General features: G+C 43.8%; 1 protein-coding gene across 4 annotated transcripts; it reads left to right on the top strand.

Moving 5' to 3' along the window:
* Positions 1-916: 916 nt before the first annotated feature.
* On the top strand, positions 917-24,249 carry LOC132195117 (PR domain zinc finger protein 1). Of its 4 annotated transcripts, none has more exons than XM_059616878.1 (11): positions 917-1,170; positions 15,177-15,248; positions 17,372-17,545; positions 17,956-18,075; positions 18,275-18,400; positions 18,470-18,596; positions 19,831-20,143; positions 20,263-21,464; positions 21,561-21,789; positions 21,872-21,987; positions 22,082-24,249. In XM_059616878.1, exons 2-11 carry the CDS (start codon positions 15,240-15,242, stop codon positions 22,273-22,275), a joined length of 2,610 nt encoding a protein of 869 aa, XP_059472861.1. In that variant the 5' UTR covers positions 917-1,170; positions 15,177-15,239; the 3' UTR covers positions 22,276-24,249. The 4 variants fall into 4 exon arrangements, with proteins under 4 accessions (XP_059472861.1, XP_059472860.1, XP_059472864.1 ...); XM_059616877.1 differs by lacking the exon at positions 917-1,170 and adding an exon at positions 9,253-9,403; XM_059616881.1 differs by lacking the exon at positions 917-1,170 and adding an exon at positions 10,799-10,944.

Raw genomic sequence — 24,249 nt, forward strand, 5'->3', positions numbered from 1 at the left:
AAACTGGTGTTTTTGAATAAAAACAATTTTCTGCAACGAGGAAAAGCCCGATCGCTTCATTTCCATGATCATCTCCTCGAGTGTCAACTTCTTCAAACAATTACTTTTTTAAAATTAAATTTATAATATAGATAATGCGGTAAAATAAATGACAAACAAGATTCACCTTTAAAAATCGTAAAATTTTTATGATAAATGTATTTGGTATTACAATTTGCACCTCAATCAATTTATAATTCAATTAAGTATGCATGTCTAATGCTTATATTAGGACAATAACTTCATAATGCAGCTTATTTGCAATGAAAAACAATTAAAATTAAATATTAATTTACAAAATTGATTTAAATTAAAAATTTTTAAAATAAAGCTCTGAAAAATGTTTAATTCTATAATAAATGTGTAAATAAATTTAAAAAATTATAATGTGATGTTATTATTATTATTGTTTGTTTGTTTAAATTGCTACATTGTTTACCTTCAATTGTTGAAAAAGATTTATTATAAAAGAAAATTAATAGCTGGACAAAACGGCAATTTTGATAAACTGCCCAGATCAAAAAGTGCCTATTAATGAAACTTTTTTTAAGAGATTTCCTGGAGACTTGAACGTGCGTCTCGGGTCTCGAAGGACCATCAATTCTCTTATCTGCATGGGTTTTTTTTTATTGTGTTGCGAGAAAAGTTGTTGCTTGAAAATGGCCCAGATCAGGATGTCCGGCCGGCGTCTGGCCGGCTTATTACCACGAGAAACAAGTGTTTTTAATTAATGGTGTGGTGGCGTACCGAGGAGGAATGCTCAAGTTCACTGCCATGAATAGGATAACGGAGCAGCGAGCAAGCAAGCCCGAGCTCCTCCTCCCTGGCTGGCAGCAGGTATGCGTTGGGGGAACTGAAAATGAGGAAGTGTAATCACGGCCCGACGCCTGCCTGGTTAGTTGGCCTCTTGGTTGCCGAGCAGAAGGACGTGTCTGTGCGTTGTGGTCTCAAATCACGTGGATTCGCCGCAAGCACGGATTATCATTTGCCTTCCCTGAGCTGATTTTGGATTTTGCCCAGTTTGTTCTAAACAGTTTTGTGTCCCGCTTGTGACCGGAATTTTTTTGGATTTTTCGTGAACATTTTACTGCCCGAATCCGAGCAGTGCCGGTGCATGAGCTGACGACTCCAGTGAGTACCATTTATTTCGATGACCTTTTTTTCGATGCGTTCTAGAGGAGAAATTTTGAGAGTGTAATTTTCTAGTATGTTCGGAAAGTATTTTTAAAATATCAAGCAGTTCAAGTAAAATGGAAATTTGTTCCTCATTAATTAAAATTTAAATGGAATATTATTGTGTAAATTTTTTTTATTTATTTTTTTTAAACCAATTTTTTTTAAATTTTTCACTTTTAAAATCTAAATTTTTGGAAATTTAAAATACAATTTTTTGAAAATTTTGTAAATGATGCAATTTTTTTCAATTTTATTCATTCTAAAACTTTCAACATTTCTCAACTTTTTTGTTTATCAGTTTTTATTTTTTATTTTTCTCACTTGCGTCTAACTAAGTGCGTGTTCATCTCAAACGTGCCCGCTCGATTTTCCTTATGATTTACGATGGCAATTTGGAAAAGAGCGGCTCTTAAGGTTGATTGCAAAGCGCCGGTCTCGTCATCACTCAACGCCACCTTTCTCGCCCAGAAACCGGTACGAATAATTCAAAATCGCTGTTTCGCGATTATTCATCTGCGCTCGACTCCTCCCGAGATGCACTTCTCGCCCCGCAGGTGATTGCATTTTTGCTTTATTATTGTTGCCGCCAACAACAATAAAGGCGTGAGTGGTGCAAGCTGCACACACAAGAAGATAAAACCGAGCGGGCGTGCCCGCTTTATTTATCATCATCCGTCGCGAATTTATTTCTCACTCCCTCGGGGAAAGAAACGAGTAAAAAATAAAAATAAAAATCGAGCAGCTTTGTTTCGCGCAAGGGCAGGTGGATGGCTTCGTCGTTCTTTCACTCTCGACTTTTATTAAAAAGAAGAATATAATCGGCAAGGTGTTCTTCTCTTCTTCGATTTATATATATTTATTCTTCGCCGCTCTTCGAATATTCACCTGTAGTGCAGCTGCACTTGTGCGGCTGCCAAATAATATAAAACGTAATTCGACGGCGCAGGTTAACGCTCTCGGCGTCTGCCGCGGCCTTTTTGCTTCGAAATCTCTGACCTTTGGCGTACCCGTAATTGCCACCTGTCGCGCGTTTTATGATGAAAAGTTGCCCCGGCTCGATATGGCGAAGCGGCTTTTTTTCCATTTAACGGCGCTTCGCTCACTGGCCCTCCCGAGGAATTGTTAATTTTCGTCATTACACGGCGGAATCGTGTGTACATAACGAACACAGGCGGGTTTATATAAAACGGACGATGAACCGAAAGTGAATATTTTTGGCACCTTTTTGTTTCTCCGCAGCAGGCGGCTCGCGAAACATGTTTCGCAAGGTGCGAAAAGCCAACGACCTCGCCGTGTTTTATACACATAGACTCGCTCACGTAATCGAACCCGCCGCAACTCGCCTCCTCGAATTTTTTTTCCGTTTTGCATATTATTATTATCAACTGTCGGGTTTCTTCCTCGAAGGGGATGGAAAATTTCAAGGCTACGGTGGAGAATCCTTTCGATTTCGGTATAAATTTATGGGACGGCAATAAAATTGTCAGAGGCTTTTCAATGCAATTTCTTCTGGGAAGAGTTCTTTGTGGTGAAAATAAATAAAAGGGCTGCGAGCACAATCGCGCGAATCCACTCCTTTAGGGTCGCGGTAAATGACGGTCAAGGCCCCAGCGGATTCATCACGGCCACTGGCCCCTCCAGCATTGTCGCACCCGTTTTTCTCATTGTTTCAAACAATGGACGTAAAAAATCTATTCAAGCTGAAATTTGGCCCAGTTTCTTTCAGCCAAAGTGTTGCATAGAGTGAATTTTAAAGGGAAATAATTTAGCCGTTTTTTTTTTTTTAAATAAAAGTCGTAAATAATAATTTGCCGATTTAATTTCTCATTAATCTATTATTATTGTTGTTTATTTTTCCAAATTGTTAAATAACATTGTTGACATTCAATTGCTGCAAACAATTTGTTTGAAAAGAAAGGAACTGTTGGGCAAAACGGCAAGAATTTCTCTAAAACATCCGAGATAAAAAAAAACCCATGTCAGCCTCTTAATTCAAATCTTTAAATTACCTAATTTTTTTATGTAATTTTTAATTACCTGAAAAACCATAAATTTTAGGATAAATAACTCTGTCTGAAATATTAAACCAAAATTTAATTTTTCTCTCTCAATATATTAAGCATTATTATTAATTTATTAATCAAATGTCATTATATTTAAACTATTTTATTTTGCGTTGAAATATAAATAGTTTCCTCTGAATTTTCATAGAAACTTTTCCTCATTCTATAATAATGACAGTTGTCGTCGCATATATAATACAAAAATAAAACCTTGCAACGGCTTCGCGTTTTGATTCAAAGTCAGGGTCACACTTATACACATTCTCGATTCAACGCTCACTCTCATTTAGCGCACACGCACATCCCTTTAAGGCTGCTCGCGCGCATTCCAATCGAACCCAATCACCCGAATATAAATAAATAAATTTATTTCGTCCCTTTCACCCGGCGCGGCTCTAACAAGTGGTGTGACCGGGAAACAAAAAGGAATTTGCATAATTCCGCGAAGGCCGTTCGCTCACACGACGAAAAAGAGCGATGACACCGCTGACGTCACGCGGGGACATTTTTTATTTTCCGAACAAAACTTTCGCTGAACAGGAAAAGCAGCCGCGCTGGCAATGACCATCATCATCATCTCGCCGGCTGCACATACATAATTTTAATCGGCGCGCAGAGTCAATGGCCAGTGAGAGTGAACGTGGCTCACTCATTGTTGAGCGGCCGCGGTGCCATCGACCTGACTGACTGACGAGCACCGTTAGCGCGCGGCCTTTTTTGTTTCGCCAAGCCGAACCATCGCGGGCCACACACCGCTGTGCCCACTTTTTGCCCCGCGGCCAGTGTATTTTTCTAACCGCAACTGCTGATTTTTTTTCTCCTTTTTTCATATGTATCGGACCGGCAGACGAATAAATTTCATCCCACTGGCACTTTTGCCCAAAGTTTAATAACGTCTCTGCTGTGCAGACGCCGGATCATGTGCAGCTGTTTTTCCACTGCTCTTGGAAACTTTTCAACTTTGAAAACTTATCCGTATACGAGAGAGAGAGAGAGAGAAAAGGACCCTCTCTTGTTCATTTTATATATACGGACGGCGAGAAAAGCGGGAGAAATTTTAATCACGCAGATTGTTCTGGAAGATGAAAGAGAAAAAGAAAAGCTGCAGTGCCTCTTTCTGGATTCATTCCGAGACTGTTAGATAGGTCAAAGCGGAGCAATTTCACTCCGAGCGCTATGACGCAGTTGGGCCTCGAATATAATAAATGTAGGACCATGACCAGAAAATTCGTCAGCGCGCGAGAGAAAGCCGTGGCAGTGATAATGAAAAAAGGAGTCGACGCATGACGACTCGGCTCGTTGCGCGTGACGTCATTCCAAATTAAGACTAAATCAAATACAAATTATTAAAATAAATTTATAAATATTTGATAGTTTCCAAATTATTGTTATTAAAAACTTAAGTAGGATTGACTGCTGTTAAAAATAAATTTTCAATTTTTTTTTATGCAGATCAATAAGCAGATTTTTTTTCTTTTAATGTTTATCGCTTGTCATTATATGTGAAAACGATTTTAAATTGTTAAATACTATAAAATAATTTATTTAAAATAATCTATTTAAAATGATGAAGATTAAATATTTTTCTATACATGTATTTAATTTTTTGATCTGAGTATATTTATTGATGCGCGCGCATTTTCTTGTTCATCCATCCCGTGACTCAACCGCAAAATGGAATAATTAGCGATCGCATGTGTTTTAGCTGGCACGCTGCCCAGATCAGTCAATGATCCCGCGCAGCGTCATTAATTCACATCCATTACTCTCAATTGCAGCACATTTTTATGCTTTGCATAAATTATTTTCCTCCTCTCTTTCTCTCTCCTCGATCGAGTTGCCCCGCGACTCTCTTTTTCCGAGACACGACTTTTCGCAACTCGCGCAGCAGGGCAGTGTCACGCAAAGGACCGCGAGCCGAGTGAGTTATGGCAAGGGCACTTTGCCAGATGAGAATTCCGCGCGCCGCGGCAAGGCCATTTCATTTGCTTGCAGCGGGAATTTTTGGGTCGCCGAGCTGCAAAATCAAACAGAGTCGCCCTTTGGGCTTTACAGTTAGTTTCACCCCTAAATGACTTTGTTGCACTTTCGGAACATTAGTCACGTTTTCTAGATCCAAAGGACGCAGTTCAAAAATTTATATATGGAAAAAATAAAATATTTTCATGAGGAAGAAAGAAATAAAGAGATTTCTAAACAAAGCACCCTATATAACTGTCTGAGCGAGGGTAAATAAAAAAAATTGTTTTTGAAAGCGAGTGTTATTATCCTCTAGATAAGTTTTTTTATCTATCCTGACCTAAGCGCTGCAGACAGGATGCATCTCGAAAATATTCCCAGGGCCCTCCAAAGTTCATCGCCCTCCATTCGACCTCTAAAAAAGTGACGGTGGACAAAAAAATACTCTGGGGATAATTTTTTTGCTCCCTGTTATTTTTTTATTATTATTTCAACCCCCTGCAGGTCTGCGGAGAGCAATGAAAGGTGGTGCTCGCATTTCATTCCGATATCCTCCGCCCCTGATTTATTTTATATGTATTTATCGAGCAGGAATAATATACCTGCTGACTGATATTCAAGCGGCGGCGGCGGCGCAAACTCACACTTGTAACGGTACCGTGATGATGCATTAAATCAGGGCCTGCCTTGTGAGGTAACTCAACAGGCAGCCACAGGGAAAAGGTTGGCCGCTCCCCCTCCCATAGTAACGGGACCGATCGCTTGCTCGCTTTTTGAGCCGCGTGTTTATACATAAAAAGCGGTTTACTCACAACGCAGGCAGCGCCGCCCGACAGGAAAAGGAAAATTAGACACAATGCGTTCGGTCCCGTTGCGGCCTTTGTCTTCGGCAAAAAACACTTGTACTTTCGATTTTCACGCTCAGAATGAAAAAAAAATCTCGGACCGTGAAAACCTCTAATCACAGAAAAAAAACCAGGATGCACAAACAAAAATGAGAATAAAGACCGACCTTGCCTTTAGTTTTTTTAAAAGACGAAAAAGTTCATTTGTAATTTTTTGTTCGTTCGCATCCCGGCAAGGCCAATTTTTCATCCCTGCAAAGACCGTAAATTCCAATTTCCCGCCAGATTATTTGCATAATTAAAGCAAACTCGCTCGTTGTAATTAAAACAAATTGCGTAATTTCATTGAGCAGAGGGCGAGGAGCCGTAATATAAAATTGTTTCCCACCCCGGCGGCAGATTTACGGCTCTGGAATGAAATTCCCGGGGTGAAAAATGCGTTATTTGTTTTCGTCTGGTGCTCGGTGGAGCTGCGGAAAATAAATTTCTGCACTTTCTGCGCTATTTCTGCCGGCGTCGCGACTTCAAGGTAATTGGGGGCTAAAAATTCTCGTTGCCCCCTCTTTTTAAAAGTGAGTGCCAAGATAAAAAAAAAATATAGAGTCGGTTTCTCGAAGTTGTTTATTCTTGACCGGCCGCAAGACGCGAGGCATTAACCCTCACGCAAACCAGAAATAATTGACCTTTGCTCGCGAGCAAGCACCCCGCCGCAGCACCCATTCCATTTTCACTGCCACTCTTAGAGCAAACTGCGCAAAACCACCAAACAGTCTCACAGGCGCACCAAAAGTCATGCACGGCAATTATAAAATCTCAAATTAACCTGCGCCAGCCTCTTTTGTTGTCATTTTTTCCTCTCAGTTTAACATCCAAGTGTAGGGGGTGCGATATAATGGTGTCGAGTGAGGCGCCGTCGCAGCCTCTCTCTCCACGGATTTTGCATAATTAAATTGCTCGTTGCCGTAGCTGCACGGATTATTGTTTGCTGCTATAAAACCGCTTTTCCTCGCATTTTTAAACACGGAAATTTCTGGGAACGAAATTCAGCTTGGCTTTTTATTTAATTAATTTCGCACAACGATCCGCCGGTGTGGCGTACCCGCGCCGCAATTCCAACAATGTAGCCGCGGTGTTTTGTGGCATTGTGCCCGAAAATGCAAAACACCACGGCCGCTGCAGCAGTAATTCGCATACGCGCGGCACCAGCAGCATCTGGCGCGTCATTTCTACAGAGACTAATTCTCCGTTAGACCACTTACGTTGCCTCCAATTCCGCTTGCGTTAATTTGCATTATTTAATAATGTGAAATAAAAAATATTAATATTAAAGCACGTTTTATTAATAATAATGGAGAAAATCAATTTTTTTTTACAATTTCACAGCCGAATTTTGAATTAATAACATTTTTCTTCCACTTCTGAATTGAAATTATCATTAATTATAATGAATAATTTATAAAATTGTCAATTTTTGACAACTTTTCTTGTAGTTTTTCAGCTAAAAATTACTTTTATTTTATTTTGTAGCAATCATGCTGGACAAGAATGCAATAATTTTTCATTCACGCAAAGTGAGCGGCCTGAAAATCCGCACCCAACGAAGATAAATTGTCTCACGCCCGATGCAAATGCAGCCCGAGTGCAGCAGCGTTCAAATGATGGCAGCGCATCATTTCTCAGGCAGGCCATTTTTCTGCGAGATGACAAGGGAATGAAAAGAAATTCCTTCTCATTATTGTGAGAGCTGCTGCTTTCTTTCTTTCCACATCTCATCTTCTCTCGTCCGTCCATGCCCTGCCCCGACAGGACGCGCCGAAGTAAAATACGGAGGGACGCAAAAAGTGCGTTGACCTAGTGATGCTGTGCAAGCGGCTCCCCCTTCTTCTCCCTCTTTCTCTCACACTTAATCCTTCTACAAAAGACGAGTGCAAGAATTTTGCCGTCGGACGAAAAGCAGGTGCAAAACAAGCGATTGTGCATGTGCCGGCCTACACAATGCGCGAAAGCACTTAATGTGGTCAGTAGTGTGCGCGCACTTCAGTACCGTTATGACTCTGTTCTCACTTGCAATGCAAGCAGGGACGCGTTTTTAATATTCGCAAAGTTCATTAGCCGACTTACAAAATGTTACTGTCAATCCCTCCAGGAGAAAACCAATTGAAGACAATGGCAACTCTCAAATAGAAGTAAAATATAAATGAAATAAAAAAAAAATGGAATTTTATAGAAATTGTTTTAAATATAATTAAATTTAATAAACTTGAAATTTATTTATTAAAAAAAAATACAATAAATTAAGAAGGGAAAAATGCTATAAAATTTAATTGTTCTGCTCATCCTTTTTATCTTTTCATATAAAACTCTGATGTATTTGCATTCCATCGCAAACAATCAAACTCGCTTTAGCAACTTTTCCACTTGAGCGAAATTTCCCACTGTGTGCTCAGCTGAGCAACCCATGAGAGAGCGAGCTTGCACTTGCATTAGTAATAACTCGGAAGCAAGAAAGTGCAAGTTGAAACAGAGTGCACAATGGGATGCATATGCATGCACCTTTCATCGGCGGCCCTCCCGCTGATTGCACATTGCATCGCCACCAGATCCCTTTCCTCCTCTTTATATTCATCCCATTGATATTATTCAAGCGCACGTGTTTCTGGCTCGGCGCCAATTGCGCATCCGAAACGATGCGTCCGATAAAAACTGATATGCAAAAAAATATCGTGCGTAAATAGGAAGTGTTGATCTCAAAGGGGTACCGAAAGGGTTGCAACCGAAAATGAGGCCAGTGCAGCCGGGAGGTTGTTCACCATGCACTGATCGATCCGGGTGGGTGGGTGGGGGAGAGCCACCCTCTTTCTTTCTCTTTATACGGCGCCCGACGATGCGTCTCTTGAAACGTGCAAAAAAAAAAACAGAAGTAACGCATGCAAAAGTGTCGGACATAAAATGAATGAAACGGAGTGAGTGCCCCAGTTCGCCCCGCGGGGGCGGGGGTGGCTGTTGAGGCGGGTCGGAGGCGGCCGGGAGCCGTTTGGGGTTCCGAAGGGTTGGCGGCAGAGCGGCCAGTCGCCCGGCGCAGCCGCATTGATTTTATGGCTGCGAGAAAGAAAGAAAGGGGTATCGCTGGTGCCGCCGCCGCCGCCGAGGCAGGGGAGGGTTAACGCAGTCTATATTGAGGTAGGTTCGGCGCGCGCGGCCGCACTCTAGTAAATGAGCACAATTCGCACCACCGCCGAACGTTTTGGCCGCCCGAAAACGAGAGATTCGCCCCCTGAGCACGCCCTGCTCGCCAAAGGTCGCGGGAGCCTCAAGGTTCAGGTAGGAATTGCATCCGACCGCTCTTCTTGTTACGTAGTTTATTCTGTTGGGAGAGAGCGGGGTCATCGACCGAGGGTGGGTGGAGAACAGCCCCGCGCTCTGTTGTTTTGCCTTTGAAGTCTGAATAATCACCGCGGAGTGCTTTTCACACGCCGTCGAGCGCCGCTCGTTTGTTTTAAAATTTTAATTCCGCCGTTTGGGTAACGCACACGCGGCCAGTATGTTTGCATCTCGCGCAATGTTCTAAATAGACACACAAGTACGCTTTTCACATTGTTTCAACGTGACACGGAATAATGTGCGTGTTTCTGCATAATCCTTTAGAGTTCACAGACCTCTGTTTTCATCTCTTTACTTTCCAACTTGCGTTATCTCCGATGCACTTTGCACCCTTTCGTGCGGCTTGGAAACAAGATTAAATTTATTCAATCGCTGAAGACGAAGAATAAATTCATTTCATTATTATTTTTATATTTTTTCTTTATCGAATTCTCCGGAAGAGCGTCATAAATTTCGCATAAGTCCGATTGCCATTTCGTTGGAAGTGGCGTGCGCCTTTTTACAACTCGGCTGGTCGTAAAATCGGAATTAGAGAGAGGCGAACGAAGAAGCAAACAGCCTGCAGAGAAAGAAAGAAAGATTCCCCTCGAAGCGTGCATAAAAAGAGCCAGCGGCGGCGGCGAGCGAGCGAGCGAGTGCACCAAGCCGCTTAATAAAATCGACTTTTATTTGACCTAACTCTCGATAATACTTTCAGATGTTACTGACCTAGGTTAATATACTCCTTCTCCGCCAGCCCCCTCGCCGCGTCCCACCCCCACTTAAAAATTTGCCGATTGTTCGCACGACCGGGGTGCATCGCGGTTCTTCGACTCGATCTATTGATTTCTGGTGTCACGTCCCGAAATAGCCGCGGCCGTCGGCCGCACTGCGACGCCGGATGTATGCAACTTGCACGCACCCGCTCTCTGGAATGGGGAGCGCGAGAGGGAAAAAAAAGTATGCACCGCATTTGGGTCCGCACACACACACACATATTACCCCTCTCGCGCGCGGGGTCGACGACCGCGCGCGCGGCTCGGCGCATTTCGCGCAGTTTCGCTCGGCGGCCGTCCGAGGGCCGCCAGCGAGCGGCGAGAGAGTTAACGAGGCCCGAATTTCAGAGAAAGGGTGCTCGCTAATTTGACGCCTAATTATAACTTTGGAGGTCAACCGCCTCTGCGAAGTCAAAGAGTTAATCGCTCTCCGCGTGTCATGTGCCTCTTTCATTCTCACTAATAATAAATTTAATGCCCTCCGTGCGGAGAGATGCAAGTGCTGTTTATTATCATTAAAACAGTGACGTCAGCAGGTTATCCTAGGACATGGCAGTGAGCAGATGACTGCTGCCCTTCTGTCGAGACTCTTTCTTTGTGCTGGACGGAAATGAGTCGCTCTCTTATTCAATTTGCATTCACGAGAGGGACTTATACATTTGCGCGAGTTAATGGAAAACACGAGTAAAAAAAGTGACAATTCTATAATTACACCGCGTCTGAAGGGTGAGATAATTTAAATTTATTCAAATTGCCGTCTGAGCCGAAATTTTCCAGACTCTATCAGCTCGGTTTGCGCGTGCAATTCTGTACAGCGCGGCTGCGTAAACCCCTCTCTATATCGCGCGCGCTCTCTCTCGCCACCGGGGTCCCGCCTCGCGAACTCTCCCCTTTTAGACGCCGTGCAAGGGGCTATCCTTGCCCGAATTGAGGTAGGTTATAGGCAGACGGTCGCGGAACGCTTCACTTCGCGCTCCGCCGTTCCCAACGCACACATCGGACATGCACCCGGGTCAAAGGTCATCTGCACGTAAGTCGTCTGGTTACATGAAAAAAAATGCTGGTACGGCTTCTGTTTATAGGGGTGGACGACCTCGCTACACTCAAAGTCTAAAGTCGCTTATTATCATTATTTGCTTTGAGAAGCGACCGGTGCTTGTATTTTTTTTCTTATGCCTACCCCAACGTGCACGTCGTTAGTCCGCGTATTTCTATTTGCAGCGTTGGGCGTGGGTCGAGCCATTCGTCCGAGGGTAAATAAACAAATTACGCCGGCTGACGAGCGAGAGATAAGTAATCGGCATGGCGTGACCGCGCCGCGCGAACTCTACTCCCACCGTAATATAAAATACATGCCGAGGCAATGAAAAATGAATACGAAAAAGAGCCACGCGGTCGTCGAGTGCTTTTCATGATTTCAGCGCGAAAAAATAATTGGAGCCGACGACGACGGGAGTTGGAGGGTTTAATTTAGCGCAAACTTGCTTGCCTTGGCTCGACCTTAAGGGTGAAAAATATTAAAAAGAAAATAAAAAAGTGGTGCAAATGATAAAACTCGAGTCTATGTGTCTGGGCGCTTTTGGCCTGAAGTGGCGCGCCGCAGAAAACAATGGGCTGCTCATGCGGTGCGTTGCCACTTGTCTAATTGTCCGTCGAAGATGAGAGGGTGGCTATGTTGGTGAGCAGGGTACCGCTGGGATCGATGGCGGAGTGTCTCGTGCCCGCCGGCTCACCAAATAGTGTATTGCACCCTCACTCGGCAGGGAGAGAGAGCCGGGGATGCCTGCCTGCCGCACTCTCTTTCACCAAGCGTAATCCGCGCCACATGCATCGACCGCGCGCGTCTCCCGCCAGCCAGCCAGCCCCATCCATCCATCCACCCACCCTTTCACGAGTACTCTTCTTTTCCATGCCTGTTAATCAAACACATGCACACGCCAGCATGCTCATTATGCTCTCTCGGCACATACATATAGTATGTCTGACGATGCTGTGTTTGCGGTTTCCCTTTCTTCCAAGCTTTGATCCCAGCATATCCTGAAGAGAGGTCATGTTTCTCTTTCGTCTCTCTGCACTTTGCATGGTAACAAACGTTTTTCACCGTTAAAAATAATATTTAATTATCAAAACTTGTTTCAATCAACAAAAAAGGGCATCACAATTGGAGATTCAAATTGTTAATTTTTAATATAATTAAAGAATTGGTAATTTTTTAGTAAAATTTTACTATCGAGGGTTCCTTCTTGGTGATTTGAATTCAGCTTTTCATCAATCGGTTTTGTGAGTTGTTTATTGTTTAAGTCATAATTCATGAGGTATGAAATAATTTGACAATAATTAGTACAAAAATTAATGCTTTTTAAAAAAATGTTTTTCTTTCAAGATAACAACTTTTCGTGTAAAATTATTTACAGTTTTACATTTTTACACAAAATTTGAAAATTGAGTTCAAAATATTATAAAAAATTAACTTGTTGAGAAAATTTGAAATCAATTTTCAATTTTTTTAAAATGTTTTATGTAACAAATGAAGTTTAATACAATTTTACACGAAAAATTATTATCTTCAATGAAAAATATTTTTAAAAGATTGGTTTTTGTACTAATTCTGGCCAAAATGATTCCACAGTTCACGAATAATGGCTGCAGCCCGCAGCCGAAACATGTAGAGCATGATATTGTTTTTATTGAAGAGTAAAAAACTCACAAAACCCGACTACGAAAAGCCGATTTTAAATTCAAATCACCAATAAAAAATTGGCAAGTTTCAACAAATTTTTGATCCGTAATGCTTTTTTTTACTAAATAATTATTAAAATTTGCAGTCGGGGTCAAATCTCTATTAAGCATGAAATCTTGCACACATATGTATGCTTGCGAAAATCGAATCGATATTCTACGGCGGGCGCGGTGATTGATTCTGCAGGAGATTCGTACACATACAGCGCGGAGGCACAGAAGCCAGACAGGGTTGAGGGAAAAAGACGATAATTGCCGTCGCGCTGTCTGCGCCGACTTTTGTTTTGAATGGAAATAGTTCGAGCTGGGATGCCGCCTTCGCCCCCGCTCTTCCCGACCATCCCACACTGCGCGTTAATTTCCGTCGGGGCCAATTCGCTCGAACTTTTAAAAAAAAAAGAAAGAAATGTATTCATAGAAAAAATAAATTCGTCTATTATATAAAAAATTGGGGCGACGCGTCTGAGTGATGTGTGAATGGGGTGCTCATTACCACTTTGAAAGGACGTGTTATGCAACCAACTGGGTTTCGCAAGTTGTTTTGACTTGGGCAAGGGCATGGATTGCTTCTTATAATGCACTCGGCTCGACACATCTCGTGTTCGCGGCCTAATCGGAAAGCCATTTAACCCTTCGGGGGGCCAGCGGCGTGCAGCAGCCGCCGCGTGCGTCTCGGGTTGCAGCATCATTCACGCAGCAGTCACTCACGCCAGAGAATCAAGTGGCTGCACCGGCGTTACTATAGTTACGGGCGTGGCGGGCGCGTCTGCTTTCACAATCAACCCCGTGTCTGCGACTCGCGAACAAATAGTCGCCCCCGTCTGCGCTGCCCGCCGATCCGAATTCGGCGTTTCCAAAACGGCAGCAGCTCTGTTGCCAGGGCGCTCTCGCATCGCAGACAGATCTCCCTGGATCTCTGGTGGGCAAACAGTTTTTTTTTGCGAGAGCTAATTAAGCTTCCAGCGGTTTCTTTGATCGAGATGCACCGCCCTTTCATAAAGAGCGCTCTGGCTGGCCCTTTTTGCACGGATTTTCACACACCAAAGTGTTTACAGTGGTGACACCAGAGACGACACAAGGGGCGAAAAATAAAAATTATTTAAGCCCGGTTCACTTTATTTTGCTTTTTACACAAAATTTAAAGCTCAGTTGGAAAAATTCTAAATTTTTCACTCCTTTGCGCTATTAATTTCTGCAATTTTAATTTATTAAGATTACATTATCTCCATTTAATTTTTTATGAATTCCTCGCACTTACAATTAGTTTCATTTTGGACATGACAAAAGTACCAGCCTCTTGGGGGTCAATTTTCCTTTAATTTTCACCTTTTTTGCAACAATTTTGAGGGAAAATTCAAAATCAATTTTTATAAATAGGTATTCTTTATATATTATTTGCGTTTTTCTAGTTTTAATTTAATATGAAACAATATTAAGATTTTTTATCATGATTATAATTTTAATTTTTAATCTTTGTCAATATCAAACGCAGCCAGTCAGCCATGGAGCGGCGAGCGAGAGTCGCATAACAATTGCACGCCGGAGATTATTATTTCTGTCGGTGCGACCCGAGCATGACTTTGAGCCAAGGCCAGTGTGTGCGAGTGCATGTGTATTTTAACATTGCGCCCGTCGGCGGATCTCAGTCTCAGAGCTGATAACGAATTATTTTGATGGTGCACCCACGAGATGCTGCTGCTGCTGACTGAGCAAACAAAACTCACACATAAAGACGCAAATGGCCTTTCCGTGAATAAAAAGCAGCTCGGCGCTTGAATCTCGGCTGAAAGACGCGAACTTCAAACATTACCAAAGAGAATGTACTTATGTGTATGTGCTCGCCTGCTCTCGGAGAGAGGCAATTGCGAACGGGAGGCGCTGGCAATAATAAAGTCTGCGCCTGAAAGCAGCAAAAAACAAGAGCGCAGCATTACGCTCTGTGCGGAGAGCGAGCTCATCACCCACCGCGGCCCGTAGCAACACCCACTTGTGCAGGCAAAATAATCACCGCCTAATGATAATAAGGCCCTGTAGACAATTCAGCTGCATGCTAAAAGCGTCGTCGTCGAGCCGGCGGGGCTGCTTCGCGATGTACATGTAAAAAAAAGAGAGGAACACGCGCCATTAAATCCCCCCTCGGGCACTTGCATCTTAATTAAAACGCTGAATGGAAGAGAAAAAAATTATGATTCTAAATTGCCGTCCTTTTGTCGTTGCAGATTGAAAGCTGTCACGTAAGATGGTGGTTGTCGACTGAGCAGAATTCACCCCTTGATTCGCCAATGAGACAGGTGAGCTTATAACAAATCCATAAATGCCGCTTTTTGTTAGCTCCGAGATGTACAATTCAGTTTTATGGTGGCGCGACTTGGCAGCCGTTCAAGCCGAATTTCGTAGTCTCATAAATATTCTTTTTGCTTTTTATTATCTCGCAAAGTCATCTTCGGTTCATGGACCGTATTGATCCGTATGGAGAGGAGTTTTGCTGAATCGCCCGTCGCTGACCTGCCAAGGGTGCTTGATGGTTTCACCTCTCTTTCTCTCGCCGGCACTCGACAAAGAAATACTCATACTTATACTCGCAAAAATCTTTGACGCAGACAGAGAATTTCCGTCTCATTAAAAATAATAATTGTAATTATTGAAATCCGAATCCAGTCAAGATCACGCTTCACACGCATGCGAGACGGGCGTGCATAGTTTCGGTGCTCATGACGGTACGACTGTCCCGCCAAAAGTCTTGTCGAGTGGAGAACGCGGCGCGGCGTCCGCAGAGGGGTGGCGTGTGTATGTGTGTATTTTATACACGGCACTTCTTTTTGATCGATTTCGGCGAGAGGCAGCAGAGCCGCCGACTCGCGCCACAAGCAGCTTTGGGTGGCGGGCACTTTGCGGCGCTACCGCCCAATGTTGTGTCTGCTGTTGACCTTCCCCACTGTAGCCATGACCTTGCGTACTCCCGCGCCGAAAATCACCCCCCGACGGCCCCTCTCTCTGCTTTTGCTTCTCGCCAGCGACAAAAAGCAGAGCCGCCCGCCGCCGTCTGCCTCGGCGCTCACGTGACTCGCCCTCTGCTTTTTGCGGCGATTTTTGCGCGCTGCATAGATCGTACGTCGTCTAGACACCGCCGCTGAATTTGGCGAGCGAATTCACATTCGCAGGGCCGCCGATAAATCTGACGGACGATATTGTGTTTCGCGGCACGTTCTCGGTCACTTTTCCGCCCTCCAGACTTCCACTTCTATAGCCAATGCGGCGTTTTTTAATTTTTTCCAACCCGAACGTTATTTATTCCCCGTAATTAAGGCCGCTTTGCATGCCAATTTTGCGTGCCTGCGATCGCAGACAAAGAGAGTGCGGCGCGAATGCAAATTAAAAGGCAGCCGGCTCGATTGTTTTTCAAATTTATCAAAGGGTAATAATTGCGCGCCACCGCAATTAGCCCCACAACTGACGTTCCGTGCGCGCCGCATAAATATTATTATTATTGTTTTTTAAATATCAATTCTAAACCGGTGAAAAAAAAATTCCTTAACGACACCCATTTTGCCATCAGAGTGCCAAAAGAATGTCTGAGTTGTATCATTATTTTATTTTCGCCGCTGCCTAGACTGAAAAACTGCTGCGCATATTGCCTGATAAGCGGCGCCGCCGAGCTGCACACAAATTATCGATTGCGAAATGCAACCTACACCAACCCTCGCGGCAGTGAGGCTGCTGCAGCGAGGCGCAATCATGCGCCTATGGCCCGTGGAAAATTTGCAAGTCGGCTGCGCGGCCCACACACACCAGCACGCTGTCAGTCCGGCCTTGCACTTTGAACGGACGTGCATGTGGGAGTGAGTGAATTATCGATCGAGCGCAGTCTGCACCCGCGGCGGCAGACGCGAGAGTGCATTCGCGAATAAAAGTGCATCTCTCACTTCTGCTGATGCTGCCACAGAGACTAACCCACTGCGGCCTTTGTTGTTCTCTCGTCGGGCGAGCGAAAGTTTCAGCAGCGTCCTCCCGATCAACTTGTGATTTTCCACCCTCGTCTGCCGGTGATTATTTCTTCTTGGCAAACATTATTATTTCCCATTCAAATCAAATAGCTTACAAATCAATTTTCGAGACGTGACTCTCAGTAATTTAGAATTTCACCCATCAAACAAACCAACATTGATTTTATTTTCGATTTCCCACAGAAAAAAATAAATAATAATACTAGTGTCCGCTCGTGTACCAATTTCAAACAATAGGAAGTTCTGCAATTTCGCTCGGCGCTTCTGCACTTGACCTTTGCGCGGAAACGAGTCTAGAGGTCGTGCCAGTTGCATAACTCACTCATTCTGCAGGCGTCATTTCAATGTTCTCTCTTTCGATTGGAAATATTTCCCGTTGTGACGCAAACAATTCTCTTTTTTGTTTGCAGGAAAACATGGACGACGGTGGCCCATGGGACCTTGCGTCCATGCGCGAGGAGGAGTTCGAGCACCGCGCAGTGTATTTGGTGCCTGACGCACCACCAGAGCCGGGATGCCTCAACCGCGCTGAGCAGTCCCTGCCCAGAAACCTTGTGCTCAAACCCTCAGAAGCACTCTCAGACGTAAGTACAAAATTTTAAATTTATAAATGAATAAATAAATAAATATTTTACAATATTTAAAATACTTATATCCAGTAATGAAGATGAAATTTATTGAAATGTGCGATTTTTTTCACGTCAATAAATCAATTTTTTTTTTTTACTTTTTATATATGCGGTGCTTCATAACCAAAAATATGGTAGTATTACACAATGAATTTTCGGAAGAGCTATTTTGATCGGCTTGTCGACTAATTTGATTCTCACTTGTGAGTCTTCATTGATGTCACTGCTGAAGAAAGTTGCACCTATCGTTCAGCCAATGTTGACCGGCTCGCTGGCCAGTGCACAAGCATAATGTACAGTTGCTGGCAACCGACGTGTCCGGGTCACCATTTGCATTGTTGACGTTCGGCGTTTGATTGTTGCAGGTGCTGGGTGTTTGGAGCACCAGTTACATTCCTCGTGGCACGCGTTTTGGGCCACTGGTGGGTGAAATTTACGCCAAAGATGCAGTCCCAGAGTCGGCCAACAGAAAGTACTTCTGGAGGGTGAGTACAAAAAATCTTTAAAATATTTGATAAAACAATATAATGTAGAAGAATTCTTTTATTTTCCAAATAAATTTTTCTTTTCGAACAACAATATAGATTCTTAGCAGAAAAACATTTTTTTTAGTCGGTTTTTTTATAAAAAAAATTACTAAAAATGATATCAATTGTTAAAACATCGCAAAAAAATTGCCATCAGGTCTACAAGGACAACGAATTGTTCTACTATGTTGATGGCTGTGACGTTGCGAAATCCAACTGGATGAGGTACGTCAACCCAGCCTACTCGTCCGAGTCGCAGAATCTCATAGCCTGTCAGTACAAGGTAATTTTTGCGCCGCCCGCAGGAGTTTTGTTTATTTACGGCCGCCTCCGCATTCCTTTCTGTTTGCAGACTAACATTTACTTTTACACGACGAAGCCCATTTTGCCAGACCAAGAGCTGCTGGTGTGGTATTGTCGCGAGTTCGCCGAGAGACTGAAATACCCACTGACTGGAGAGCAGATGCTGCAGCGCATTCGTAAGTACCAAGCGCGAATGTAGGTCTAAAGGTTTCAGCGGTGCGTTCCTCTGCCAGCCTAGATACGCTCAGTTGGCCGAGGTGAACGACCCGCCGGGCAGACTCACTCACTTTATATGTGCTTTGTTATTCCGAAGACTCGTTGGATGATGCGCCGTGATAAGAGCGCGTTGCTTACAACTCTTTGATGTGTGTGCATCAAAGCAGTGGAGAGGTCCGGGAGTAGTTATTATGCTCCAATATATCGCACCGTTATGTTGACCTTAGTCGGTCCCACACACGTATAGGTGACACTTTGGGGAATTCGGAATTATTTCAGAGAAAGCCAGTCGGTGATAACGGGAAAGTGTTTGGTAAATGGCCCCGGTTAATGGCTTCATTGTTCCATGCGTTTGAAACTCACTCGACAAAGGTCATTGATCGATCGACCACTGTTACAAATTCGTAATCCGTTGGCTAAACTTGTTTCATTTTTTTACTTTTGTGGAATCGGCAAACTATCACGGTTCATTACGTTGCTCCAAAGGGAAAATGTAACTTCGTTAATACAGATTAAATTAGCAAAGTTAGGCAGCCTGCGAAGCACAGCTGCGTGCCGGTTTGCATAACTCAATGTTAGCAGGCTGAAAAGGGTCTGTAAAATATTTTTTTTTTTCATTTAACCTAATGCAAAAAAAAAAAAACATGGGATTGGCGAGTAAATTTTTATGTAATTTAGAATTATTTGGGTTTTTTTATATCAGATGAATTTGATTTTTTTTCTTCAATTTTTTATTACACGTGGAATGTGAAAAGAACTGTTTCCTGAATTACATTTTTTCAATGCCGTTGGTTCGCGAATTTTGGAGAGCCCCCTGCCGAGAGTAACCTGAAGCATAACGCTGCGAACTCGTTTGAGTTCAACGACCCACTACCGAAGACGCGTATCTAGGTCAGGATTACTCTTGAGAAAATTATTTAACTTCAAAGCGCTGCGGCTCTTAGAAAGTGTTACTTAACAAGCATCAAGGGCCGTCTACCTTTATTGAGGCTACTATCCTGAATTTTATCGCTCCTCGGAGATCAAGCCCACTTATTTGCGAAAATTTACATTCTGAGCGCGCACACATGCTAGGCGACGCCGCCAAGAATACAAATGCGCACGCTGAAACCTTTGCCTTCCGTCAATAAAATGTCAAACGAATTTTAATTAGAAAATCGGACGTGACATTAATTTTATATTATTAATTTTCAGGATTGACAGTTCAGCAGAACCAGGCGGCAGAGGAGGAGGAATCTGCCAAGATTGCAGAAATCAAGGACGAGGAAGACACGCCGATGGTGGACACTGAGAGCGACCACAAGCAGTCTACGTCCCCGCCTCTGATGGCTTCACCCTCGAGCAAAGAGCACTACGAGCAAAGGTCGAGCCAACTCACCCCCACTGATGGGTCTGTCCGCTCGGACGAGGGCTACCACAGCCATGGCTACCACGACGATGCGGCTTTCACCCCTCCAGAGGACAGCAGTGACTCTGACTCTGAAAATAACTACGTGCTGGACTTCAGGTCAGTAGTTTTTTTATTAAATATTATTTAAAAATAATTATTATTTTAATTTAAGTAATTTTTTTTAATATTATTTAAAATAAATTAAAAAACACTAATTTTATTTATTATTCTTGCAGCAAAAAGCCCAGCGAAAAGTCAAGTAAGGGCAGCGTGGTGAGCTCTGAGGTTGACAACAACAACTACATTTGCGACGAGCCGGCCGACTCAGTCAAGAACGAGTTCCGCAAAGTCAAAATCAAGATCTCCAAGGCCTATCACTACAAGACCAAGTCTGACGTGGCCGCCAAGGCCGCAGCTGCCGTCATTGCCCTGGTCGAGGCTGAAAAAGTTGCCAGTCCTGAGCCAGTGACCCGAGCTAAAAGTCCCATCCTGGTCGCCACGAGCACCACCACCGAAGCCATCAAGGCTCCCAGCAGCCCGGTGGCCTTCAAGCCCTACAAGTCTTACTACGAGGACAACCCCTCCGGAAAGAGTCCGCCCGGCTCCAGCATCCTGGAGAACATCCTGATGAGGCGGCTGGACATCAACGGGGGCGGCAATGTGAGGCGGTCTCTGGACTCGGCCGTCTCCACCAGCGAGGTTTCGCCCTCCAGCCCCACGGAGATGGCCTATTCATACAAAAAGTCGCATCGCTACCACGCGATGCCCCTCAGCCCCGATTCCAGCTCGCACCAGCAGCCCCCAGTGGTGGTGCACGTTTCGCCGCCTCCACCTCCCCACCAGGGCAGCCCGACGCAGTCGTCTCCGACGCAGTCGTCTCCGACGCAGTCGTCTCCGACACAGTCTTCTCCGCCGCCGCCTCCACCGCCTCCTCCGCACCACCCCCACGACCTGTACGGGTCCCCCTTCTTTGGAATGTACCACCACGCGCCTCCAGGCTTCCACCACCCCCACGCCCAGGGGCCGCTGATCCACTCGTCGACCTCCAACTCGCCCCCGTACATGATGCAGCACTCGCCGCACATGAAGTCGTACTCGCCGCCCCCGGGCAGCGGCCTCCTCTCCCCCCTGCACATCCACAGCTCGCCGCCCGGCATGCAGAGGTCACCGTCGCACTCGTCGCTGTCGCCCTGCGGAAGCCCCATGAGCCCCAACACGGCCGCCGCCAGGGGCTACAGGTCGCTGCCGTACCCACTCAAGAAGAAGGACGGCAAGATGCACTACGAGTGCAACGTTTGCTACAAGACTTTCGGCCAGTTGTCCAACCTCAAGGTGCACCTGAGGACGCACTCGGGCGAGAGACCCTTCAAGTGCAATGTCTGCACCAAGAGCTTCACCCAACTGGCCCACCTGCAGAAGCATCACCTGGTGCACACAGGTAAAAGATAATTTAACAATTCTGATTTTTGTTTTAATTTTAAATTTTGATTTATTAAAAACTGGTTGCGATATTGATTTTTGGTGATTTCAACAGGAGAAAAACCTCACCAGTGTGACATCTGCAAAAAGAGGTTTAGCAGCACCTCCAACCTCAAGACTCACCTCAGGCTACACTCAGGTCAGAAGCCCTACGCGTGTGACCTTTGTCCTGCCAAGTTCACCCAGTTCGTCCACCTGAAGCTGCACAAGCGGCTACACACAAACGAGCGTCCCTACACATGTCAAGGCTGCAACAAGAAGTACATCAGTGCCAGTGGACTCAGGTATGTACTACCTTCGAATGTTGGACAAAATTCAAATTTTATTTCAAGTGCTTGAGCTCATGCTGGAATTATGTATTCACAGAACACACTGGAAGACAACTTCCTGCAGGCCAAACAACATCGAAGAAGAGCTTGCTTTGGCCGGTGCGTCCCCTCCTGGTCTCTTTTACGAATATGCCTCATCTGAAGTAAGCATAGGTGTGTATTGCTCTTGCTACTATTACTTTTTCCAACTTTATTTTGAATTAACAATTTCATTTTAAATTTCTAAATGCCTTTTTTGTGTCAGCAGGCAGCGTAGAAAAAGAGGCCCACGACATGGACTCGAGAGACTCTTTCGAGGGCCGTGGTGAGAGCGTCCTCGAGGTGCACCACCACCTGCAGCACCCTCACCTTCTCCAACACCCACACCAGCACCACCACCAGCCTCCGCAGAGGCCAAGTGTGATCGAGTCGTCGCAGCACCACATCATCGAATGCACCTAAACGTGATAGAATTAAATTAGTCAGCCTCCGCGCTCCCACTGACTGCCTCCGGGACCCACTTTGTAATAAGAAGTCCCGCCGGCGAACCTTCTGGACGTAAACCCACCGCCCCTCAAAGTCTCACCACTCTCTGCTTTTCGTTGTTTCGGTTTTCTGTGCGCGCGCGCTTTACGTGTAAGCATAAATAATTATCGAATATTAGATACACACAGTATAATCCACACTCATACATACTGCAAGACAAAAAGGCAAAAATATTAGAGCGATCCGGTAATTGTATTCAAGTAAAATCGGGAAGAATTCTCTCTCTCTCTCACTCTCTGCGTACTATTTTGAATTGTGTACAAATTTCATGTTCAATTGGATGACTGTTACAAAAATGTTGCATGCAAAATTACTCGAGAAAATCCGTCTCAGGCAATTAATAATCCTCATTTTGGTGGTAAAAAACACAATGTTGAAGCGTAATATCTCTATTTAATTATACTACATACTCACTCACTCAGACAAACACACACTCTCACTCACACACGCATATATTGTTATCTTGAATGTGATATCTGCTCCTAGGCAAAACTGCGCTACTGATGTAATATTTTCTCTGTTAGTCTCAACGATAGTCCGCTAACCGATTCTTTTACGTGTGAGTGACTGATCTGCTTGGGACGGGGCCGAGGTTTGGCTGGTGCAATTTGCAATTGATGTGATATATATAAACACAGACAGACTTCAAACTCGCAGTCTGTTCTGCTTCCTTTTAAAATCATCTAAAATAATCATCAGTCGCAACCGACGCCGACTCTCGAGCAGAGAAAACATGCAATACAAAAGAAACACTACTAAACTGTCTTTACCGTAGAATATCCGAACATAAAAGAACTAAAGAAACTCCGAGACAGACAAGAAGTACCGTAGCTCAAGTCGCTAATGTTCAAATGCTGCAATTATTAACTAATATATACACGACATATAACCTTAGATGAAATTTGTAGTGAGTGATTTGATGCAAAAAATAAGCCGAGTCAACTATTAACTAACACACAATGGATGTGCTCAGCCTGTTATATAGGCAGCCCGCTATTTATCTATTTTTATGCCAGGCATTGGTTACTTTTTTTCGGTCGGTGTGTTTTCACAGTTGGTGTGGAGCAAATGTGTGTAACTTGCCTGGACACGGTTCCTCATGACCTGTCCAACTGCAAAACTGAACAGCATCCCTCTAATGTCCTGTTCAATTAATAGAGATGCCATGATCTCAAAATTCTGAAACAGACGGTTTTGCAACGAGAAATATAATTCGCAACACTCGAGGATGAGTTTCTAAAATGTTAGACTTGCTGCTTTTATATAAACATATTATATTATACTGTAATAATTGTATTGTACTCGCAAAAATTAAATACACTCACTCACCGTAGCAAACAGACACTTTATACACGCAAAGTTCGTGTAACACACACTCTTGATATAAAAGTTTATTATACAATTTTTTATAAGCTAGGCGTCCTCTGCTAGAATTTGTATCTTGATGATGAACATGAGAGGTGTTTGTCGACGAACTGCTGCTTGAGAGAGAAAAAAAAACACCGTTTTTGGATTAGCCACACTCGAAAATTCTCATAGTCCCAGTTTAGACGAGCAAATCGACCAGACATAGCTATCGAAACGAAGAGAGATTTAAAAATAAATGAGAGAAAATTAAAATGAGAAACTCTTTCGGACATATTTGTGCCTTGGATATTTATATAGAAAATTATTGCGTTTTGCATCAACTGAACTAAGAGAAGTTGAAAAAGTGAAAAAATACATTTAAAATTAAAACACAGAGACACACACATACATTTTTGAGCAGAGAAAAGAAGAATTAATTTGCGAAATCTTAAACTGAGAAAAGTAGTAGACTAACGAAGAACAGAGGCAGTTTTATCGTTCTCTATACTGTACATTTAGTGCTCTAGTTTTTAGTCGTGTAAA

The sequence above is a fragment of the Neocloeon triangulifer genome, unplaced genomic scaffold, assembly GCF_031216515.1.
Source record: "Neocloeon triangulifer isolate White Clay Creek 2 clone unplaced genomic scaffold, ASM3121651v1 ptg000009l, whole genome shotgun sequence".
Taxonomy (NCBI): Eukaryota; Metazoa; Arthropoda; class Insecta; order Ephemeroptera; family Baetidae; genus Neocloeon; species Neocloeon triangulifer.